Below are 23,801 nucleotides of genomic sequence, written 5' to 3'. Positions count from 1 at the left end.
GATGACATGATAGAATTATGAGTGGCTTCTGTCCTTTTGCTAATCATGCTCTGACCTACCTGAAACATGAAAGAACAAAAAAGAAACTTTAAAGGGGAGTTGGTTTATTTGTAAAGTAATAATGAAGTCTGCTCCCAGGAAAGTACTATATGAGTCTGTTGAATGTCATCACCATACAATGATTATTGTCGGTTAACATTTAAGGAACAATAGATCACTTTTAAATTATTCACAAATTACTGTGGTTTAGCGCTCTCCACAGAACTCCTCTGAACAAGGACAATGACTTTGGCTATCACAAAGTTATATGTTGGACATGCCAGGACATTTTTTCACATGCGTTATTTTGAGTAATAAATAATGTGTGTGTATTCATGATTGTTGTGATGGATATGGTCACAACTGGTGAATTATTAATGTTGCACTTGAAAAGAAATGCTTAGAATGTTTAGAAGTGTGACTAATAAAGTAGTATAGCTATGCCACATTTTGTGAGGATGCCCTTTCTAGTGTTTTGTTCATTCTGCTCCTGCTCATTTCTCCTCCCAATCAATGTCATCCTGCAAGTCTTCTCTCCCCACAGTTTTTGCAAAGCGCAGAACAACGTGACAGTAACAGAAGATTATTGGTTATTCTTAGAAATTGGTTAGTGGTATAACCTATAAAATGATGATCTGGTTTCTGATATGCCCAATACATGTTAACGCTCATCATGCTATGCTGAATCTGCAGTTTTGCTCATTGTGCTTACAATGTGTACAAAAACCCAGGTTTTCTTCTGAATGGAGAGGCGTTCATTTTTTTCCTTATGGAACTCTGATAAAGACTCCATTTTTCTCACCAAACTCAGTCCAATTTTTGGGAAATGTAATTTCCCTGTTAAAAATGCAGTTGGGGGTCTTTATGGACTTGGCATTTAGTGACTATTTGAATGATTTCTAACTTTGTGCTCTGTATCTGAGCCTTCGTGACATGTAATGCATTGTTATGTTTTGCCTGTTCTAAATTTTCTGTAATAACACTTTTTATGTTTAACTGCTCTAGAACTCAGTTATTGAGTGGTACCAGTCACCTATTCTGCTATAGAATTTCTGCATAATACTTTAATATCAACTGTAAATTACTTATGGAACAAAGTACAAAGATTCAGTTTTGAGCTTTCATTTGATGAATTTCTGAAGTTCCCAATGGTGGCATTGAATGCCAAAGGCATCCAGTCACATTTAGAGGTTCCATGAATCAAAGATGCTGTCTCATGTCTATAATGAAAACTGTGGAAGAAGGAGGCCTATGTTTGAATTCTGGCCAAACCTTGTTATGTCTCTGTGCTTCAACTGACTTTTCAGTGACCAGTTTGCAAGGAAAAATGTTATTTTAAGTCAGGAAATGCAAAGCTCTTCAAACTGATCTGATCTCACAGCTGTCTGTTTCCTTCAGAATCACCCTATAGCTCCTGAATGGCCAGATCTGCAACTTAAGACTGCCACAAACATGGGAGTAAAAGACTATAAAGTGAATCTCTGACAAAATAAAGATGCCTGAATCCTCATTATGTGAGACATCCTCTTGCTGACTCCTCCTGGTGATTCTGATTGCTGGTTTTGCTCTGGGAACTAACTTATAGGAAGTCAAGAAGCAGCTATCCTCTCCAACTCAAAATATTAAGACACTGTGGTTGAAAAATGTTTGGAGGTCAAATAATATGGGGCTGTCACAATACAATCCATTTTGCCACACGTTTCACAGTAGTCAGTAGTCAACTATTTTCTAGTCTCTGATCTTGAATTTGACATATAATCAACAATTTTCTAAAATCATATCACAATTGTGATACCACTGCAGGAGACAATCGCCATACAGTGTACAGGTGTATCCCAACAGTATTGGCCAGACCTCTCAATACTATCAAATTCAGCTCTTAAAAAGAGCTGAGATGTAGGTGGGCCTTTGTGTTAATGAGACATTTGTTTTTATTATCTATGAAGACTAGCCATTTCATAAATGAATCCTGGTCAAGAGTGGAAAAGAGAACCAGATACCAATTTCATGCATTAGGATACATGACCAGCCATTTCCTTTAAGGTATTTTTTTGGTAGAGGTTAAAGCCTGTTTCATAAGATAACAACATATCTGGAAGCTACTTTTAAAATCGAGTAAAAAAGTAGTCAGTCAAATGAATCGACGAAAGTGTTTGAAGGTAATAAAAAGTTTGGAAAAAGTTTTCCATAGCAGAGTAGGATCACTGCTACACTAGTAACATCTCCAAGATTGGGAACGTTATAGAATAGGTGGATGATATCCAGGAGCAGCAGATAATAAATGCCATTCATGATGTGCCCATGAATACAATCATTAATAACAAATGATTTATCAATGGAAGGGTACTCCTTGATAACATTGCGGACTACAGTATATCCTTAGAATAAGTGACTATTACAGAAGCTCCCCTTGTTACCTATGTTTTCTGTTGCAGAAAAATCATTCAATTTGGCGACCTGAGAGGACCTTGAAAAATTACAATGTGCTCTCTGGCTTAGTTAGATCCAGTGCTGGGTTTCATCAGGCTCAAATGGCATACTGATGGAAAATGGGGAACTGGTTGGTCAAATCAAAATTTCCAGTTGGGCCAGGCAGTTCACACCTTCTCCTCTCTTATTTGTTTTATTTATAGAACTATTAGCAATCTTGAATTGGAAGGCTACTGGCATACCTGACAAATTGCTTCGGTTTTACGCTTCGGTAGTGGCACAATCCAAAATATGTGGAGATGTAGCGGAACATTTTTCTCCACAGGAAAAGTGATTCGCCCTTTGGAAAAAAACAAAATGATCTATACATTATGAATGCATTGCAGCATCACACTTACACATGTGGAAATATGTACATGTAGAATTCACTGCACTTAAAAGGATGCTAATGTGACCACCTCTGGGGATCTTCAAAGGCCACCACTTTCATTGGGTTCTCCTGCAATTCTTAGATAATTCTTAAAACATCCTAAATGCAGTGCTTTCGAGCTTTCCAAAGGACACTTTTTTTTAACAAGGAACCAATTAGATCTAATGTTCCTAACAGTCATTCCTGTCAACAGTCATGTTTCATACTGGTCATTTCTGCCTAATCACATCATTTGGTAGACACTGTGTGATTTGTTCCATAATCAATAGAACAAAATGTTTTGTTGATACATTTACTAGGATGATGTAATGTAAACTATTGAAATCAACAAAATAAAACACAATTCTCAAAACCGTTTAATTCAGTCTGGAATTCTTGATCCACACAATAAATTAAGTGGGGTCTGTTTGAAAGTGAAGTTAGTACCTTTGTACTTCTGGCCTTAAGCCATATTAAAATGTTTATTGCAAGTGTTGATTTATCTTGAATTTAAGTCACAATATTTGTTCTGCTTTGTGTTCCTTTGGTTGCTGTCATGTAATAAGTGTAGTTATTAATTTAAATATGTAATATTAATTAAGAATGCAATGATAATCTTATAAAACCTAGATTATTTCATACGAAAAATAAGGTGTTCAATATGTGTTTTGTAAAAGTTGTGGCTGGTACTATTTCAAAATGGTTTTGTAAATACTTTTGCTTCCCTGATTTAAAAAAATAATAATTTTTTTACCTTTCTGCACCACTTTTATTGCTTTTGGAAGGTAAGGCTGCGGCCACAAATCTGAGTGTTGCTTGCTGTTCACACATTGCTACGAGGTACAGAGATTGAGCCAGGATGCAATGAGACAACTAGACCCACCAGCATCAGCTTCAGAAGAAGCTTTCAAGTTAAGACAAGGGTATGGAAATATTAGACCAGTGGAGAACGAGTTAGCGAAATGTAATAATATATAAATTGCATTACATAATAAACTGCGAATGGGTGGAAGAATGTGAAGGTTTTAAAATCATAACGTAACAAAGAGAAAATAAATATTAAATCAAGCAGCAAACAATAGGACTGGCTTGCCAGTTCGCTGCATTTTTATTACAAACGCTATCTTGATTGGTGGATTCCTCCCTTACCCTCAGTGAGAAGAGTCTCTGTCAGTGTTACATGGGCATGTCATACGTAAAACAATATCTTCTGAAGCTTACATTTTAATTGTTATAACCAAAATACGTTTTTGTTTGTAGGTATTGTGTGGCTGACAGCCACTATTGTCGGTGCACCAATGTGGCATGTACAGCGATTAGAGGTATGTGCATACTTTTACTTTAAATTTGTGTAAGATAGCGCATACGTAACAATGCATGATTTGACTATACGTGAAAGAACTACTGTTCGTATGTATCAAAATACTTTACAATCACCCATGTGCATTTTTATCATTAACAAGAACAATTATACTTTGACACAAACAAAGTTGTTGCACTCTTAGGTAGTACCTTTTACAACAGAATTAACCTTTGTATCTGATAATAAATCATTTTGGAACAGGATACTGTTATTATCTTTCAAGAGTATTTTTTGCTCATGCTGCTCAGTTTTCCTATAACACTGCATAGAGTGAAAACCTTCCAAGGACATGACAAGAGGACAAGCATATCAAGATAATCTTAATGCTGTGAATCTTACATTATGCAGTAAATTATTAATACCCACATATTCTCTGCATGATGACCAAAGGCTTTCAAAGAACAAATAGAACAGGCAAGGTAAAAGGACTACTTACGAACACGAGCATAATGTAACAAGAGTGGTGAGTGGAGTTTTGAATGGAGTTTTGTTAATATTACGACCTATTGTTACTCTTATGTGATCTATTATATTCATCACTGAGGTGCGGAGTATTTATAAAATGAATGTCACAATCAGAGCATCCCAGCAGGCGGTGTTTTCATGCCCATTATTCTCCCCTTTATAAATGGGGAAAAGGGCATGTAATACAGCCACTGTCTCTTCAAGGCTGGCTTCGAAAAACAGAAAATTAGTTTAAATGTGTTTTTCTGTCAGACAGTGTTTGAACAACATCATTATTTTATTTCAACAATATGTCATGCTTTTCACGTTTGCCGTACAACAAAGTATATGCTGAAAACGGATACAAACCTAGGACCATCTAATCTGGCACTCTATTGACAAGCTAATTTATATGTCATAATCAGTATATGACGATGATCAAATTACACATAAATATTCAAACACACACATAAACACACACCCGAAAGTGAAAAAGTTGCATTTGTTCATGGGGTTTGTTCTCAAAAGAGACTTTTCTAAAGCATTTCTTTCTCACAAAGTGCTTGGGAATTAGGTGTGATTACTTACATGAAGGTCATTCATACTGGTTCAAAATGGCATAAGAGAATTGTGGACAAAAACAAGAAAAAGCTGTAGTTAGATCAGAGACTTAAATGTGCAAATTGTACTTTATGCAGGAGGGAAGATGGGCATTCAACTTCAAGGTTATTGTTGTATCCGTTATCAGGGACTGGTGGGTGAGCATAGTTCCTATCTCCTCTCATTGCCTGGCTGATGTTTACTTGAATGTAACTATCTGAGAAGAGCAGTGTGTTGTCCTGTATCAAAATATCCTCCCTGCATTGTACATTGAGTTCACTTCCATACTATACTAGGACATGTACTAGCATAAATTTCACTTTATAAATGTTCAGTTCAGTGAGTTGAATTAAGATGAAATACTCAATTCAACTCACTGAACTGACATCCAGCTAAAATGGTGAAATTGTGGTACTGCAGATGGCCCATCTTCTGCTGTATGTGAACTTGACATGGTCTAAGTGAACTACCGCTGGGGTTAGTATCTAAAAGTGGAGAACCTTTTGTCTCTGCGTTCAGTTGCTGATGGGAGTAAACCTCATACCTGTTAAAAGTCGTCTCAGAAACTGTTTCTTTCCGGTATACAGGACACAGTCAGATCCTTTCAAACATGTACCCACGGCACAAATCTACATATGCAGCATTGCCTTCGATTGCTGGTAAATTACAGTAGTGCAATAGTTTGAGATCAAAAGTGTTTATAATGGATTTGGAGAGCCACTGACTTTGCCTGGTTTGAACTTAGTACATACATTTTACAATGAATCTAGCTGCCTTCAGGCTAGTCCGTTCATACCGGCTATGATGCACATTATTCATCCCTTCGATTGCATTCCCTTTGTGGCTTCCACAGAAGAGCCTCAGGGTCTGATTGTTTCTTCTATTACTGCAGCTGATGGCTCTCAGAACTAGACCTGGGTGATTATTAAATTACAGTACCATACTTCATCGACTTTCAGGAATTTTAAGTTGTTCTTATTATGCGAAATACCAAAAGTAACATTACTCCTCTTCATGTAATTACATGACGACCAAGGTAAACATTTACTGGTAACGCAGTATAGGTACAGTACATGCATGGGGACAGCAAAACACAAGCAGCTATTGTTTGCAGTGCTTTAGCATTGTTTGGACCTTTTTAGAGTGAAATATGTTCGCATGTCAAAAATTGAGACAAGAACACATTTTCCCTTTAAATATAGCACGACATTGCAGATTTGCATTACACTTAATTGCGTATAATTTCACATAATTGTGAAGCAATTTCACTCAATGGGGTAAAAGCAAATTAGTCAAACTTTGCACACTCATACTCAGAACCTTTTTTACAGCCCAATATTGATCGGGTCATTGTTTGTACTTGATAATCAATAACATGCCTTGATTGAACAGTGTCGTTCAACCTGTTTGTCTCAGAGATCTAACTGGGATTTCTGGTCTAATTTTTTAAGATTGCTCTGCAGAATGAAATGAAAAGGATGAAGGAACATCTCTTTTCATTGACAAGTATGTTCCAACGGTATTGCTGGCTATTGCCCTGACCAGTTGCTTGAACTAATTGAGAACCTTAATTGAACCAAAGAGGGTACCCCATTCACCCACAAATCTGCAACCTTGTATGACGATCATCGTGTGGACAGTTTATAACAGTAGATTCTGAACCTCTTTAGCTTCCTCTTTGGAGTGCAGGGGTACATCTCTGCTAATAGTGGCTCCATTGAAAACTCCAACTGCAATCTTATAAGTATATTAGATTGTTAAATCCAGTTCTGAAATTACAGCACAGCCTGCTTCCACTTTGTCACTTTCGCAGTGTGCATACAACATCCAGGCAATTGAAGGATGTCCTTTTATCTAGACTGAGCCCAGAGAGGGTAGACTCACTTATAACACTTGATTTACCAGCAACATTAACAGTGCCACAAATTAATGACCTATGTCACATTTTGGAAGAGCAGCCAACGAAGCACAGAGATGACATTCCAAGACTTCACCCTTCCTCAATTCACTGGCAGGAGGAGATGGAAACTGACATTATTTTCTTAGATGCTTACAGAGATGTGTCACATGCATAAATGGGATTCTTCTTCTGTTGCATGATGAATCCTTGTGGTGATAGTTCATCCAGGATTATATTATCTTATTAAAATCGTATCTTCCTATATGCAAGTCATACATAATGTTGTGGTGAGTCCAACAATATGAGTATAGTGGATGAAATTAATTTGCTTGCAAAGGTATTTTTCCTTTTCGTCTTAGTATTATTGTGCGGTTGTTTGTAAAGCAAATACATTGTTTGTGGTTTGTAAAATGTTGTATACGACCATGGGTGGTCATTTTTGGATCCCATTTGTCCTTGATGTACGTGTTTACAGCGAGTCAACAGCAATGTGACTATTTTTATATTTTTGTGATAGACTTTCTGTGTGTACATTTGTATTGGGAGGCATTCCCTTTAAAAAGGCATATGCGGATACAAAGTGCACAGATTGATAGAAATTGGGTTATTGGTTGACTGGGGTCGGAACCTTAGTCAAACAACAACTACAATCTTAGTAAGGGTAAGTGTCAGATGAACCCTAAATTAACTTTTGCTCTCCCTCTGGTAGCGTGGCATGGTCAGTCAAGCTTATCCTAGAGGCAGTTTGTGCAAAGCAGTGAAACAGTGGAAACACCACACAAAAGTATACCACATCAATTTCGAAAACTAGATCTGACCAGTGTTTAATATGTAAATAAAATTGTGCCGGAGTCCAAAGCTCTCCGCTGAAACATTCTGATGCTGCAGTTAAAAGTGTGAGTACAGGCTACTGAGACAGTGTAATGCTAAAGCCTTCTCGGGCCTCTTAAATGCATTTACAGCTATTCCCTACCCCTTCAGCTCACTCCTGCAGCTTTCTGCTTGCTCCCTCCGTGGAGTTTTTTAGTATTTCTCTTACTCCATCTTTCCCATTAGTGTTTTTTGCTCACAGTAAATGCTGGATGCAGAAAGCTAAGTGCTGACCCTCAAAACTAAGTCCTGGTGCCCCGCACTGGAACCCACCACCTCAAATTAAGCACTGGATCATAAATAAAAGAAGACCAAAAAAGACAACATTCCAATAAGTAGAACTTTAGACATTGATTTGTAAAGGTTTTAGGTAAAAATAGTGCCAAGAAGCATTGGTCTGGACCGGAACAAAGTCAAAAGGTCAGGCTGACAGTAGGGATGATGGGACCTTTTGCCAGGAAAAGTGTAGCAGAGTGGGAGTTCCAAAGGCGAAGCTTCTCTCCTAAGATGCTGGATGCAACAGCGATGGAATGAGGTGATTGGTCCAGCTATCCCTCGTCCCTTTCAATAATAAACATGGCAGAAAGTGCATCCCCAAACAGCGTGTTGAGCATTGTCTCAACATAATACTCCATGCGGCTCATTGCTGTGGAGTCATTCCTCCTTGAGAGTGCCTCCAGATCTTTGTTCTTGTTGTGGTTGACCTCTAAGAGTTTTTCCATCTGGAGCAGCTTCTCGTCAGCCATGGAGTGTTCCTCTTCCACGTTCAATGTATGGCACTCAAGGTCATCTATGCACTCGTCATACTTATCTACTTTGTCTTTTAGGCAGTCAAACCTATCAGTCAGCATATCAGTTTTACTATCAATAGCAGTCAGATGTGTTTTAGGTTCAGGAACATTGTACAAATGTCTGGCTTCTGGGAGGATCCCTACCCACCCCTGACACATCCGTTGGTCATCAGGAGGAAAATGAGTCATGTACGGCTGCCTGTGGTGCTCAAAGAAGAGATTGGACTGTTGTGTGTCAGTTTTTCCCATAATGCACCAAGTGTGGACCAGTGAGATTCAGGGCAGGAGGCATACATGTGCATTAGAGATCTTCACAGCCATTCACCGCCACCTCCAGGGTCCTGCCTCACCCCCAAGAGGAACAGAGGGCACAAGCAGAACTCTCTTTAGCAAAGCAAATGTCCAGTGCAGTAGACTTCCATGCGTTCAAACCTGCAATCACAGCCACATGGGTCGTGCTTCTCAGTTGTAGTCCATGGAGAGGGAGCATAAACAATGCTCAGACTGGGCTGCCACATCCCGGGTGACCAATCTAGAGGGGCACAAGGAGGCAAAAGCACTTTAACGGCTGTGGTGTCTTTGTCGCACAATATGTACCGCTTATGGCAGGAGAGACCAGGGACTGTCTTTGTATATTCTTTGTTGCTCTGATGTGCATGTTTTAGCATTTATGCCTTTCTCCTGATGCTCTGGAGCAGCTGTACAAATTGCGCTTGTTAGCTGTGCTCACGTTAGTGCTCTTGCATCAGTAGACAAATGCAATCATCATGTCACCATCCAGCGAGTACGCTTCCTATACGGCTAGTGCAGCGGGGGCCAACCAAGGCAGACCTCTGTCTATCACTGCACTCCATGCTTGACCTCAATTCCCTTTGGCCAAGCCAGCCAATTAGCCTTAAATTGTTCCATGCATGCTGTTCAGAACCTGACGGCCCACCCACAATTACATTCTGGCCAGGAGTCCAGGAATTGGACCCTGCTCCTGGCATGTCACATGACTGTCGAGGCAGAACAAGTGTGGCAGTCAGCGCAAGAAGCTGTCCTGGCAGATCCTCACCTGTTCACCGCCTAGCCCTTAGCTGCCGCAAATCATCTTGCTGTGCCTCAGAGCAGCAGGCCTGGTGGTTTGCCTCCTTCCTTGTAAGCTCCTCAGATACCAAGCGGCTTGCTGGCCCACACACATTCACCCAGCATGGTCCAGGGTGTCTCCTTGTATTTCTCCCCTCCAGCACAGGCACACAGTATTCTGCAGGAAGTCATTCTTCTCCCAGTTGTGTTTCATCACTCCAGCTCCAATAGCCACTCAGAGGATCACACCCACAAATTAGGCCCAGCACAGGCTACGATCAACTCTGCTCTGGAAAACAGCTCTTCACTCACTCCCTTCACTGAACTCGGGCTCCACCAACACAGCAGTATAATAGGCATACGGGAACCCTCAGACAAGCCCCGATTCCTCTGGTAAATAAGGGTTAATGAATGGATAACTCTTGCCAGACAACAGAGCCTCACTAAGTTGCGGCCATCTTGCAGCTGGGCTCTCTAGCGCCTCTTCCCCACTGGTGGCAGTGTCCTAGTGTTGAATTGAAGGTATCTTGACTTGTTCTCTGTTTGCACCCCAGTTGTTTGCAGTAGTGTTTCATCAGCCCATGAATCTCCGTGTGCCAGCTGGCATTTGGTTGAGCTTTTGCCATTGGGGTGCATTTGATGGGAGCCAGGGTGCTGGTGCATGCTGTGATCCAGCTTGATATAGATGACCAGGCTTCAAGTATACCCAAGAGTGCTACATCAATGTTTATGCCAAGTCACTAAATGGAATCAAGATGTCATTCTTCTAACACTCAGAGATTTATTTATGCTGTGATTGCGAATAAATGGCCATACTCATCACTTTTCGGTTACTTCAGAGTGTAATGGTATCTTTAGAGAGTTTGTGCTCCTAATCAGGGATATAAGAAAAGAATCAACAGCAAATAAAGGAGTCTTGCCCTGTCTTTACTCATGACCTTGGACCAGTGCAGAATTCACAAATGTCTTCAGTTAATTTTCCAGATGTTTCTTGATTTGCAAGTAGCTCATCTTCATCCTTAGTTATGGTTCATTGCATATCCCAGCATGGGTCACAAATCTCCATCTTTGCTTTAGGTGGTAGAAGACTTGCTGAGTATGTAGTTGTTGAATGCAAGTTCCTGGATGTTGCTTAGGGAGGGGCCAATTTCTCATTGCATCTTGGTTCTCTGCCTTAATAACATTTATGCTAGGGGTGGGTGAAATATTCCATTCTGCCAGTGGAATTGTCTGAATATTGCCAACTTCGTTTTATGCTTTTTTCTCACAAAGGCCTCTAAAATGGTAAGTTGGTGAGCAACATTTGGTGTTCCCTAGCATCATTTTCGCTGTGGGGAGGGGGGAACAATCCGTGAGATTTTTCCAATGACGGTGGCATGAGAAGTCACAGCGATTCATGGTCAGAAGGCTGCTATTAGAGTAAAAAATCTACTTGAGCGGCAGCAAAATCAACTCAAGTAGTTGCACCCTGTGGTGCACTGCATGGTGCTGTTCATTCTAATTTGTCATTGTGAAATAAGCTATCAATGCTAAATCAAAGCACGAGCAGCATAACATGCCTATTTCCGTCCATTGACAGAGCTCTGCAGAATCTCACTAAGTTTTTATGCAACTCCACGGAATTCCACAGAGTCAAATTCCACAAGTTATGTCGACCACTAATTTAGGCACAGTGAAGAGGTCCTTAAACCTGATATTTACATCCATAAGGAGCCAGTGGATTTGGAGGGTACTACCTAAAGTTCAATCACATTCTGACGACATCATTGTTTACTCTTTGAAACTTGCAATGCATTTCTTTAGATGCCAATGGTAAACAGTGTTACAATAATCTAGACATTCATCACCAAGTGCTCATGTTTCTTCCACAAGATAGTCAGTATGGAGAAGTGGGAGAAATGTGCAATGTAAGGAGTGATGCCAGTTTACGCTAATGACCAAAACATTAACATTGAGGTGAATGAGAATTCAGAGGTAAAAAAACATATAAGTTTCTCACATTGAGGAAGGAGGATCGAGAAATTCCCATCTTTGGCAGCCAGTTGAAAGGCACTGAAACAGGCTCTGTTCCACTCAACACCAGAACCTTGATAATGGGAAGGTTTATAGAAAGGGATTTCTCTTTCAGTTATTGGAAAACTTGCTTTCAGTAAATAAGGTGGTGCTGGCCTGGTTCCTTGTGGAGTTTTGCTGTTAGAGGTTGAGTTGGGTGTTGTCAGTGTTGACACAGAAAGGGGGAATCTTGGGCTCAAATAAACAGCCTAGACCATTAAGGAAAATATGCATAACTAGGACTCTCTAGGTCTCATTTGTTTTTTTATTCAAATGTAATTTTAGTTATTGCCGAAAGTACAAAATTAGATTCAGAAGCCAATTCATTATTAAATGCAATAATGCAATACGCATTTATCAAATTAAGCAGCAAATTAACATTTGCAAATATAATCAAATAATATTAACAAGCCCTAATGCAAATGGACCACACAGCATCGAGCCCTCTCTACTGTAACAGTGAATCAGCTAACCTCATCCCGGAATAGCACACTTCTTATAATGTTTAAGAAAAAGACAGAACACATCAGACTGGTAATTTCCAAAACACCACCTTCTGCATAATTTTCACTGTTTCTCAACTCTCACTATTTAGTTGCAGAGAGGACGCAAAGAAGAAATAAAAGATTATATAATGAACTGTTCTGCATGGACAGTAATGACCAATAAAACAAAGCAGATTCAGTGCATAACCTTGAAATATTTCAAAGCACATCTCTTCAGATGAGGATGCCAGAGAAAAACTTACTTCACATGCATTGAGACAAACCGTGTTTAAAACTCAATTTTCATGATATTTTGAAAAGCAATGAAAAGCAATCCTTGTGCACAACATTTAAACATGCACATTCAATAATGTTGCCTAGTGCTGAACCTAGTTATGGCAAGCAAACTAAACCTTTTAAGCATTATTTTTTTAAATAAAAATCATTTTTTCACAATCCTCCCTCTGATAATTGAAAATAATCAATCCATCGAACTGTTTATTAAACTATTACAACTCAGGAATCATTCCTGAGTTTGAATACATTTTCCTGTGCAACCCTCTCAAATTTTCATAGACTCCTGCCTATCTCTTGACAAAAGCAACTTTTTCTTTGGTGAATTGTATCATTCTCTTCTTCTTGTTCCTGCAATTACATCTACATTCCCTAACACACATTCGCCTCCAAAATGTGAACATTAAAGGTATGCGCATTACAACTGCAAATATTATTGTTATTGAAACAACAATCTATACTAAAAAATTATTTATTGGAAGTCAAAAAACTCAAGTGGGATGAGGTAGAAAGCTGTAGTCAACCAGGTTTCCAGGATGCCAGATACCCCTTTGGCAAAGGACTGCTGAAGTGGTAGATACAGCAAAGTCAGGTCAGTAGGACATGCACCTTGAGTGGATGTACAAGCAGGTTGGTCCCACTCTTCATGTAGATCTCAGAGTAGTTTTTGTCCAAAAGTTTGGGATTTTGGCTATCTGGGCAACTTTAGCACCATCACCAATGATTCAGGACTAGAGGGGCACCACTCCGGGAGCTAGGACTCACTCAGGCTTGGTCCAGGCACAGGTCAAAGATAGTTGTGGCCTTTCATGTCCCTGAGGATCAGAACAGGAGGCCAGCAAACTAACCATTGAAGCCACTTTAGTAGTCCTGGGTTCAAGTTGTAAAGCACGCCTCAAGTAACAGGGCAGGCCTCTGAGGGTTCAAGGCGGGCACCAGGCTGCAAATCAGTCCTTCTAGGTGCAGCAAAACAGTCTGGTGGAATACACAACAGGTCACAGCAGCTGGCAAGCCTCTGAGAGTTCTTCTGCAGGTCCAGAAAGTGATCAGAAGAGTGGATCAGAGAGTCATTTTTTATGTCTGGTACCTTCTTTGACGTACGAGACGTTTCTAGAAAAGTCCCTTTGAAGTGTTTGGATTTTCCGGACACCCCTGCCCTAGTTCCAAGCTGGCTGCAGGGATAATGAAGTGGTGACAATTCCTTTGTGTGAAGGCAGAACACAGTCTATTTACTTGCAAGTGAGGCTGTGCACGGCTTTGCCCACCCTTCCTACCATTTAATGGCCCATTCAGGCACACGCAATCCCTATATTGTTTGACTCTCTGAGAGAACTTAACAAAGTCTAGCTGTCAACAACACCCAGTCATGTAACCTATGACAAGCTGCAGGCACCAAAGAGCAATGGCAGGAAAATACAAACGTTCTAAAACTAGCATTTTCAAATCTGACATTACCGTTAGAGAGGATTTTTAATTACAATTTCATAGATACAAAATATAAAATGTTTACCTGTTCCCAATCAATAGTTCGAATTTGAAATGTAATAAATCAACCCATTGTAATTCCATAGGACAGGCAGACCTCATAGTAGTGAAAAGTGAATGTAGGATTGTTTCACTAGTAGGACATGTAAAACTTAAAGGTATGCATCCAACCTTTCAGTTATAATACACCCTTCAGTATGGGCTGCCTAGGGCATATCTTAGGGGTGACATATGCAATAAAAAGAGAGCCTGAAAAAAAGGTTATATTTCCAAGTCGAATTCACAGTTTAAAACTATGTTTAGACTGCAATGGCAGACCTGGATCAAGTTTTAAGGGACTGCTTAAGTAGGTTGCACAATAGGTGCTGCAGGCTCACTAGTAGCATTTAATGTACAGGCCCTGGGTATAGTGCCACTGTCATTGTAATTATATAGTGCTTACTACCCTTGATGAAGCTTTGAAGCACGTTACAGCAAGTAGTTCACTACTCCGGAACCCAGGGTTAGTGGTTAATCAAGTTTTGTTGTTGGGAATTGCAATTAGTCATGTGCTGTCAAGTGAAAAATTGCATGTGTTTACTATAGTTACTCTATGTCAGATTATCTCATGGCCATGGGTAGTCACAAACATTTTCCCAGGGGCCAAGAGGTTTAGGTGGTCATTACAACCCTGGCGGACGGTGTTAAAGCTGCGGTAATACCGCAAACAGGCCGGCGGACAAAAAAATGGAATTACGACCCTGGCGGAAACCGCCAACTAAGACAGCCACTTTAACACACCGCCCGCCACGGCGGTACAGACAAACAGCGCGGCGGTCACCGCCAACAGACAGGCGGAAGACAATGTACCGCCCACACTAGCACAACACACCAATCCGCCACCTTTTCCGGGGCGGATTCACCGTGGATAAAAACACGGCGGAAACAGCTTGTGCTAAGGGAAAACGCTAACCTCAACACATCCCACGAGGAACGAGGACACCATGGAGCCGGAACTACAAATACTACGATCAACAGCGATGTAGGCGCAGAACATACCAGTGAGTACAGCACCTACGACACAGGGGAGGGGGGAGGCAAAAGTTTTGGGGACACCCACCAAACACCCCCACCCCCACCCTCGCATATTACAACATACATTCACAAAAATCACAGTAACAACCCACAATCCCCCCGGAAGAATGCAAAGACAAAGCGAATAGCGGTCAAACTTTGTATTGTGCCAATATACTACTCATTAAAAAATATACGGATATATATATCACGAAATCTGTCAAAAATAAATGTACAATACAAGAAGTAGTGCAGATATGTACACAACAATGTCCGTGCACCAACAGTCCAAAAATGCATGGGCGACGCCCACAATAGATACCTGACCAAAATCCGAGAGAACACTGCCGGGGCATCAGATAGAAACAATACAGGCACCTCAGGGGGTATAGAAGGGGGGGGCACCTCAGCCAGATGAATGCGAAGCCAGATCCACGATGGGGCTCCATGCCCATTGATGTATCCTGGGGAGTGCAAAGCCACAGTCTCTCAAGTCACTTCAGTGGGTGGGTTGCCCACTGTTACATCCTGGGGAGTGCAAAGCCACAGTCTCTCGAGTCTCTACAGTGGGTGGGTTGCCCACTGTTCCATCCTGGGGAGTGCAAAGCCACAGTCTCTCAACTCTCTACAGTGGGTGGGTTGCCCACTGTGCCATCCTGGGGAGTGCAAAGACACATCTTCGCAAGTAGATGCAGTTCTCTACTGGTACTGGGTGGGACTGTTGCCCAGACTGGATGAGTCTCCCCATGAAAGTACATGTCCTGTCACAGTCCCAGCTGCACATGGGAGAACAATGCCTGATGTGCCGGACTCTTCATACCCACACGGTCTTTGCCCTGTTCAGCGGTGCTTTGCCATGGCAGTCTTTGCCCTGTTCAGCGGTCTTCACCATGGCGGTCTTGGCCTTGTTCAGCGGTGCTTTGCCATGGCAGTCTTGGCCTTGTTCAGCGGTGCTTTGCCATGGCAGTCTTTGCCCTGTTCAGCGGTCTTCACCATTGCAGTCTTGGCCTTGTTCAGCGGTGCTTTGCCATGGCAGTCTTGGCCTTGTTCAGCGGTGCTTTGCCATGGCTGGCTATGGACTGTTCAGCGGTGCTTTGCCATGGCAGTCTTTGCCCTGTTCAGCGGTCTTCACCATGGCGGTCTTTGCCCTGTTCAGCAGTCTTTACCATGGCAGTCTTGGCCTTGTTCAGCGGTGCTTTGCCATGGTGGTCTTTGCCCTGTTCAGCGGTCTTCACCATGGCGGTCTTGGCCTTGTTCAGCGGTGCTTTGCCATGGTAGTCTTGGCCTTGTTCAGCGGTGCTTTGCCATGGCAGTCTTGGCCTTGTTCAGCAGTGCTTTGCCATGGCAGTCTTTTCCCTGTTCAGCGATCTTCACCATGGCAGTCTTGGCCTTGTTCAGCGGTGCTTTGCCATGGCGGTCTTTGCCCTTTCAGCGGTCTTCACCATGGCGGTCTTTGCCCTGTTCAGCGGTCTTCACCATGGCAGTCTTGGCCTTGTTCAGCGGTGCTTTGCCATGGCGGTCTTTGCCCTGTTCAGCGGTCTTCACTATGGCGGTCTTTGCCCTGTTCAGCGGTCTTCACCATGGCGGTGTTTGCCCAGTTCAGCGGTCTTCACCATGGCGGTCTTGGCCTTGTTCAGCGGTGCTTTGCCATGGCTAGCTATGGACTGTTCAGCGGTGCTTTGCCATGGCGGTTCTGGTACGGATATTGGTGTGTGGCATTACGATCTCCACAATGGACATTGGTGTGTGGCATGACGATCTCCACACTGGACATTGGTGTGTGGCATGACGAACTCCACACTGGACGTTGGTGTGCGGCATGATGAACTCCACAATGGACATTGGTGTGTGGCATGACGATCTCCACACTGGACGTTGGTGTGTGGCATGACGAACTCCACACAAGACGTTGGTGTGTGGCATGACGAACTCCACACTGGACATTGGTGTGTGGCATGACGAACTCCACACCGGACGTTGGTGTGTGATATGACGAACTCCACACTGGACATTGGTGTGTGGCATGACGAACTCCACACTGGACGTTGGTGTGTGGCATGACGAACTCCAAACTGGACGTTGGTGTATGGCTTGACGTTCCATCATTGCCCAGCGGGGCTGTGGGATTCTGGACCCTCATGGGCTGTGACTCCGGCGATGGCGGTGGTCTCCTGACCAGTAACGATACTTGGGCCCTCCTCGGCTATGACTCTGGCGGTGGTCTCCTGACAAGTTACGATACTTGAGCCCTCCTGGGCTGTGACTCCGGTGGTGACGGTGGTCTCCTGACCAGTAACAATACTTGGGCCCTCCTGGGCTATGACTCTGGCGGTGGTCTCCTGACCAGTTACGATACTTGGGGCCTCCTGGGCTGTGACTCCGGCGGTGGTCTCCTGACCAGTAACGATACTTGGGCCCTCCTGGGCTATGACTCTGGTGGTGTTTTCTGGACCAATGACGATACTTGGGCCCTCCTGGGCTATGACTCTGGCGGTGGTGTCTGGACCAGTAACAATACTTGGGCCCTTCTGGGCTATGACTCTGGCGGTGGTCTCTGGACCAGGGACGATACTTGGGCCCTCCTGGGCTATGACTCTGGCGGTGGTGGGGGTCTCTGGACCAGTGACGATACTTGAGTCCTCCTGGGGTATGACTCTGGCGGTGGTCTCTGGACCAGTAACGATACTTGGGCCCTCCTTTGCTATGACTCTGGCGGTGGTCTCCTGACCAGTGACGATACTTGGGCCCTCCTGGGCTATGACTCTGGCGGTGGTCTCTGGACCAGTGGCGATACTTGGGCCCTCCTGGGCTGTGACTCTGGCGGTGGTCTCCTGACCAGTAACGACGGTGCTGGCGGTTGTGTCTGGACCGCCGGAAATGATGGCGCACTTCTCCGCCGTGACACTCACAACAGGTTGGGGAGACTTCCTCGGGACCTTCCCCACCTTCTTTTGAGTTACAGATGACTCACCAAGCGCCTTGGATCCCATTTCACTGTTTGTCCCACCAGGAGTCTTGACACGGTCCCGTCGTCCACTCTCCAATTTCAGAGCCTTTACAGGGGGTGGGCTGACAGTGCCTTGGCTCCGGGTGCTACTGCCTGCCCTGGTGGACGGGGCACTCCAAAAACCTGGTACACGCAACACTGGTACTGGAGGCTTTTTGGCTGAGGTGCTACGACGGGACTGATGAATTGGAGGGGGGGGGTTGGGGGCAAAAAGGTCAATTTGACATAGGGACAGTTTCTGACGTACACTGGGATGGGTAGCTGGAGGGGCTCTGGGAGTGGAGGAAGAGGAGGTGGTTGTAGGAGGTGTCACTTTAGCTGTTTTGGGTGCAGGTGCAGGTACTGGAGGCTGTTGTGAGGTGGATGGATGTTGGGTGAGTGATTGCCGGCGTTTGTGTACTTTGGGAGAGGACACAGGGGACGTGTATATGGCAGTGGAGGTGGTGAGTGCAGGTGAGCGGCTTGTGGTGCTGGGTGTCCTGGTGCGAGTCCTAGTGCCTGTAGATGTGGTGCATGCAGGTGTGTGTGTGTAGACGAGACTGGGAGGGAGGAGGGAGAAGAGGAGGAGGGGGACACAGTGGGGACAGTGGATGTTGCTGTGTCTGTATGGGTCTGATGCTTGTGTGAGTACCTGTGATGTGTGTGGTGCCTATGTTTGCTTGAGCTACTTGTGTGTGTTGACTTGTGTGCATGCCGGTCTGTAGGTGTGCTTGGGATGGGCTGGGGTACAGGGGATTGGGTCTGGGTGGAGGAAGTTGGAGGGGGGAGGCTGGACACAGGGACAATGGCTGCCATCAGTGCTGAGGCCAGAGATTGCAGAGTTCGCTGAAGGACAGCCTGACCAGAATGAATGCCTTCCAGGAATGCATTACTGTGTTTCAACTCTCGTTCTACACTCTGGATGGCATTCACAATGGTAGACTGCCCAACAGTGAGTGACCTGAGGAGGTCAATGGCCTCCTCACTGAGGGCAGCAGGGGTGACTGGGGTAGGGTCTGAGACGCCTGGGGCGAAGGTGATGCCCACCCTCCTGGGTAAGCGGGCACGGGGCGAACGCTGAGGGGCTGCTGGGAGGGCGGTGCTGGTCGGGTAGGTGGCGGCTGTACCTGTAGAAGTGGGGCGCACAGATGGTGCCGCCACCACAGGGGAGCTCACATAGGCGGACGAGTCCGTGTCGCTGTTTGGTGATCCTGTGGCCGACGTGAAGCTCCCCTCGCCCTCCGTCCCACTGGTGAATTCAGAGTCTGTGGTGTGGCCCTCCATGGCCATGTGGGATGCAGCTCCCTTGTGCTCCGGTGCCACTGTACCTCCGCCTGTTGATGCTGATGTACAGAAGGACAGGGAGAGCAAAAAACGGGTGGAGACAGAAGAAAGAGAGTTTTAGTGCATGGCATACCGATACCGTTGGCGGACAAGACAAACGCAGCAGCCCCCTGCATTACGCCGTGCTCCTGCCCTCTGCTCATGCAATTTCTGGGATATGGCCTACATGGCAATGGTAGAAATCTGCCCACATGGATGGCAAAGGGGCAACTATACATCAATTTGCCTTTTTTGAGCTGGGGTAGAGTGCCACATGGCCTACATAACGGAGGGGCCTTGCCTACCTAACTCGCCCTGGCCTAGGGACACCCACAGCCCACCACCCCCACCCAGACAGCTCCACTGCACGCAAAGTCCAGAGGATGAGGTTGTACTCACCCCCTTGTGTCTGCTGTGATGTCCTTAAGCGCCCATCCAACTCCGGGTAGGCCACCGCCAGGATCCGGAACATCAGGGGGGTCATGGTGCGACGGGCACTCCTCCCACGTTGGGAGGCCATCCCCAGCTGAGCCTCCGCCGTCTTCTTGCTGCAGCGGCGAATGTCCTCCCATCTCTTCTGGCAGTGGGTGCCCCGTCTCTGGTGGGCCCCCAGGGTCCGGACTTCCTTGGCGATGGCACGCCAAATGTCCCTCTTCTGGTGGGCACTGACCTACATGACATGCACAAGGAAAGAGGAACAGTCATTACCTACAGCACCGTCGTTGTAATTGGCCCCCTCCCAACTCTATCCCTGTGGCCCATTCATCCCCATGCATGACTGTTCTATGTACTCTGCCCCCTTCCCTCATCCACCCAGCCCTCTCCACCCAGGCCTAGCCCATATAAAGTGCTCCCTGTGTACTAACCTGTTGGTCTGGTGGACCGTAGAGTAGCGTACACTGGGGGAGGACCCCATCCACAAGTTTCTCCAACTCCTGTGCAGTGAAGGCAGGGGCCCTTTCCCCAGACGCAGCAGCCACCGTCGCTTCCAGACCGAGGTCACAGCAGCACTAGCAGTGTAGGTCCTCTCCTGTCGAAGGTCAGGTATCTAGTGATTGAAGAGATAGAAAATGGTGGTGACGTCCGCGGCGGTGACGTCTGTGGCGGTGCACATTATCACCGCCACCGCTCCTGTTCATTGGCTCCTGGGACCCATAGGGTCCAATGTTAACCAATGCAGCATTGCGCCGCGCTCTACGACCGCCTACCGCGACGGTGTCCAACGCCAGCGCAGTTACCCCACAATTCCATTGTCCCAGTTTAGAGGTCAGGCAGCCGCCATTTCAGGGGCCCACATGGCTTCAATTACTACTGCGTCACACATACCGAGGCCTACACTCAAAACCTTTCCCGGATGGGTTAATTCTCTGGTGTAGTCATGTGTGTGTGACTGTGGGTACATACCTGGAGGAATGCTGACAGTTTCTTCCCTGTTGTCCTTCTTAGGCACTGTCAGTTGTGACATATTGGAAGATGGCGGAATCCTCAGGTGTACCGACCGCTGGTGGACCTTTTGACAATGGAAGAGCGACATGTTATCGTGACCTACCGGTTTGACCGTGCCACAATCCAGGAACTATGTACCCTGTTGGAGCCAGACCTGATGTCACCAATCCGCCATCCGACTGGAATCCCCCCTGACGTGCAGGTGCTGTTAGTGCTCCATTCCCTTGCAAGTGGGTCTTTTTAGAGAACAGTGGCCATGGCATCAGGGATGTCCCAGCCTATGTATTCCAACGTGTTGTCCAGAGTGTTGTCTGCCCTGCTGAAACACGTAAGGAGATACATCATTTTCCCTGAGGTGGCGGATTTGCCTACAGTGAAAGGTGACTTCTATGCCCTTGGACATATCCCCAACGTCATAGGTGCCATTGATGGGACCCATGTAGCTCTGGTCCCCCCCGCAGGAATGAACAGGTGTACAGGAACAGGAAGAGTTATCATTCAATGAATGTCCAGATGGTCTGTACATCTCGCAGGTAAATGCAATGTTCCCTGGCTCAGTGCATGACGCCTACATCCTGCGGAATAGCAGCATCCCTGATATGATGGGTGAACTCCAGAGGCACCGTGGATGGCTATTGGGGGGACTCTGGTTACCCCAACCTGTCCTGGCTACTGACCCCAGTGAGGAATCCCAGGACCAGGGCAGAGGAACGGTACAATGAGGCCCATGGGCGGACTAGGAGGGTGATCCACCGGACCTTTGGCCTCCTGAAGGCCAGGTTCAGGTGCCTCCATATGACAAGTGGGTCCCTATTCTACTCACCGAAGAAGGTGTGCGACATCATCATCACCTGCTCCATGCTCCATAACTTGGCATTGCGACGACAGGTGCCTTTTCTGCAGGAGGATGATCCAGATGACGGTGTTGTTGCAGCGGTTGAGCCTGTGGAGCCTGTGGACAGTGATGAGGATGAAGCTGATGAAGATGAAAACGACAACAGGGAGTCAGTCATACAGCAATATTTTCAATGAGACACAGGTGAGTACAATTTCATGTTTAACAGTATATTACATTTCACACGTCTACCTCTATCCTGTACCTACATTTCACTCCCTATTTGGTAACTGAGTTGTCCCCTTCCATTTCAGTTTCAGTAATGTGGTAACCTACGTGTCAACAGCTTGCACCCTTGAAAGGCTTGTGATGTGTGACATTGGGATGTTGACCTTCCAATGGGTAACCTTTTTTAACACTGTAATTGACAATACAAAGTTCACAATCATTGACTGACTCCAATATTATTGAGGTTTCAAGGGTGTTTATTGAAGTGCATAAAAATGTAGGGGGGTTGTGAAATGGGGAGAGGTCATGGTAGAAGAATGTCCATGGCAGAGTCCTGTCTATTAGTCTCACAGGTACATTGCACATCTGGCCATTGGAAGTGGAGCTGGGGCAGTTCCAATATGGACAGGGTAACAAAGTGGGACAGTGGGGGGACAATCAGTCTTATTTCCTGGCGGGGGTCTTGCCATCTTGCTCTGTCCTGTTCCTGGATCTCAGGGCCCGCTTTCGTGGTGGTTGTCCGTCTGCAGGGGGTGGGGTGCTGGTGTGGTGGTCCTGTGGCAGGGCATCCTGTCCACTTGCACCGGCGGAGGTGGTGGGCATTTCATCGTCCTGGCTAGTGTCAGGGGCCCCTTGGAGTGCCACGGTGTCCCTCAAGGTCTTTTGAATGTCTGTCAGCACCCGTACGATGGTGCCCAGGGCGGAGGCGATGGTCCTGAGCTCCTCCCTGAACCCCAAATACTGTTCCTCCTGCAGGCGCAGGGTCTCCTGCAACTTGTCCAGGACCGTTGCCATCGTCTCCTGGGAGTGGTAGTATGCTCCCATGATGGAGGATAGGGCCTCGTTGAGAGTAGGTTCCCTTGGCCTGTCCTCCCTCTGTCGCACAGCAGCCCTCCCAGTTCCCCGGTGTTCCTGTGCCTCCGTCCCCTGGACCGTGTGCCCACTACCACTGCCCCCAGGTCCCTGTTGTTGTTGGGGTGGTGGGTTAGCCTGGGTGCCCTGTATTGGTGGACACACCGCTGATTGACCTGTCCTGGGTAGGGAGGTATGGGCCCGCTGGGTGGGTGCTGTGCTGGTGTTACCAGAGGGTGTAAGCTCGGTGTTGGGCTGTGGCTGGGCAAGGGGAAACGACTGTCCTGAGGCCCACGATGGTCCGGCCTGGTCATCAAGATCCAGTAGGGCAGGGCTGCTGTCGTCACTGTGGGCCTCTTCTGGGGTGGAGTGGTGTTGTCTGGACCCTCTGGTGTGGTGACGTTCCTTCGGGTTCCTGCCGGGGTATAAGGACATGATTATTGCATGTGTGTGTTTCATGGTGTGCAATGGTTGGGTGTGCATGAACCCCAGTGCAGGCATTCATGTGTGGGGGCTTGTGTGGTGATGGTTGGGGGGTGTTGTGGGTCTGTGCAGTGGGCATGCTTTAGTGATGGGTGTCCATGCTTAGTTGTGTCATGCAGGTCTTGGGGTTGGGATGGGTGGTTGGTGTTATGTGTAGATTAGTGAGGAGTTAGGGTGATAGGGGAGGGTGTGAGGGTGGGTGTGTGTGATAGCATGCAGGTAGGGTGGGGGATAGGATAGTGAAGATTTGACTTACCAGTGTCCGTTCCTCCAGCTACTCCTGCGAGGCCCTCAGGATGCAAGATGGACAAGACTTGCTCCTCCCATGTTGTTAGTTGTGGGGGAGGAGGTGGGGTCCGCCACCA

General features: G+C 45.7%; 1 protein-coding gene across 1 annotated transcript in view; it reads left to right on the top strand.

The window, feature by feature from the left end:
* The window catches only part of QRFPR (pyroglutamylated RFamide peptide receptor), a 385,094-nt gene that overhangs the window by 186,375 nt on the left and 174,918 nt on the right, over window positions 1-23,801 (top strand). Inside the window, exon 3 of the mRNA XM_069242562.1 lies at window positions 4,139-4,200. Coding sequence (XP_069098663.1) covers window positions 4,139-4,200 — 62 coding nt within the window. The remainder of the gene's footprint in view (window positions 1-4,138; window positions 4,201-23,801) is intronic.

This window comes from Pleurodeles waltl, chromosome 1_2, assembly GCF_031143425.1.
Source record: "Pleurodeles waltl isolate 20211129_DDA chromosome 1_2, aPleWal1.hap1.20221129, whole genome shotgun sequence".
Lineage (NCBI taxonomy): Eukaryota > Metazoa > Chordata > Amphibia > Caudata > Salamandridae > Pleurodeles > Pleurodeles waltl.
This window is presented reverse-complemented; position numbering and strand designations above follow the sequence as displayed.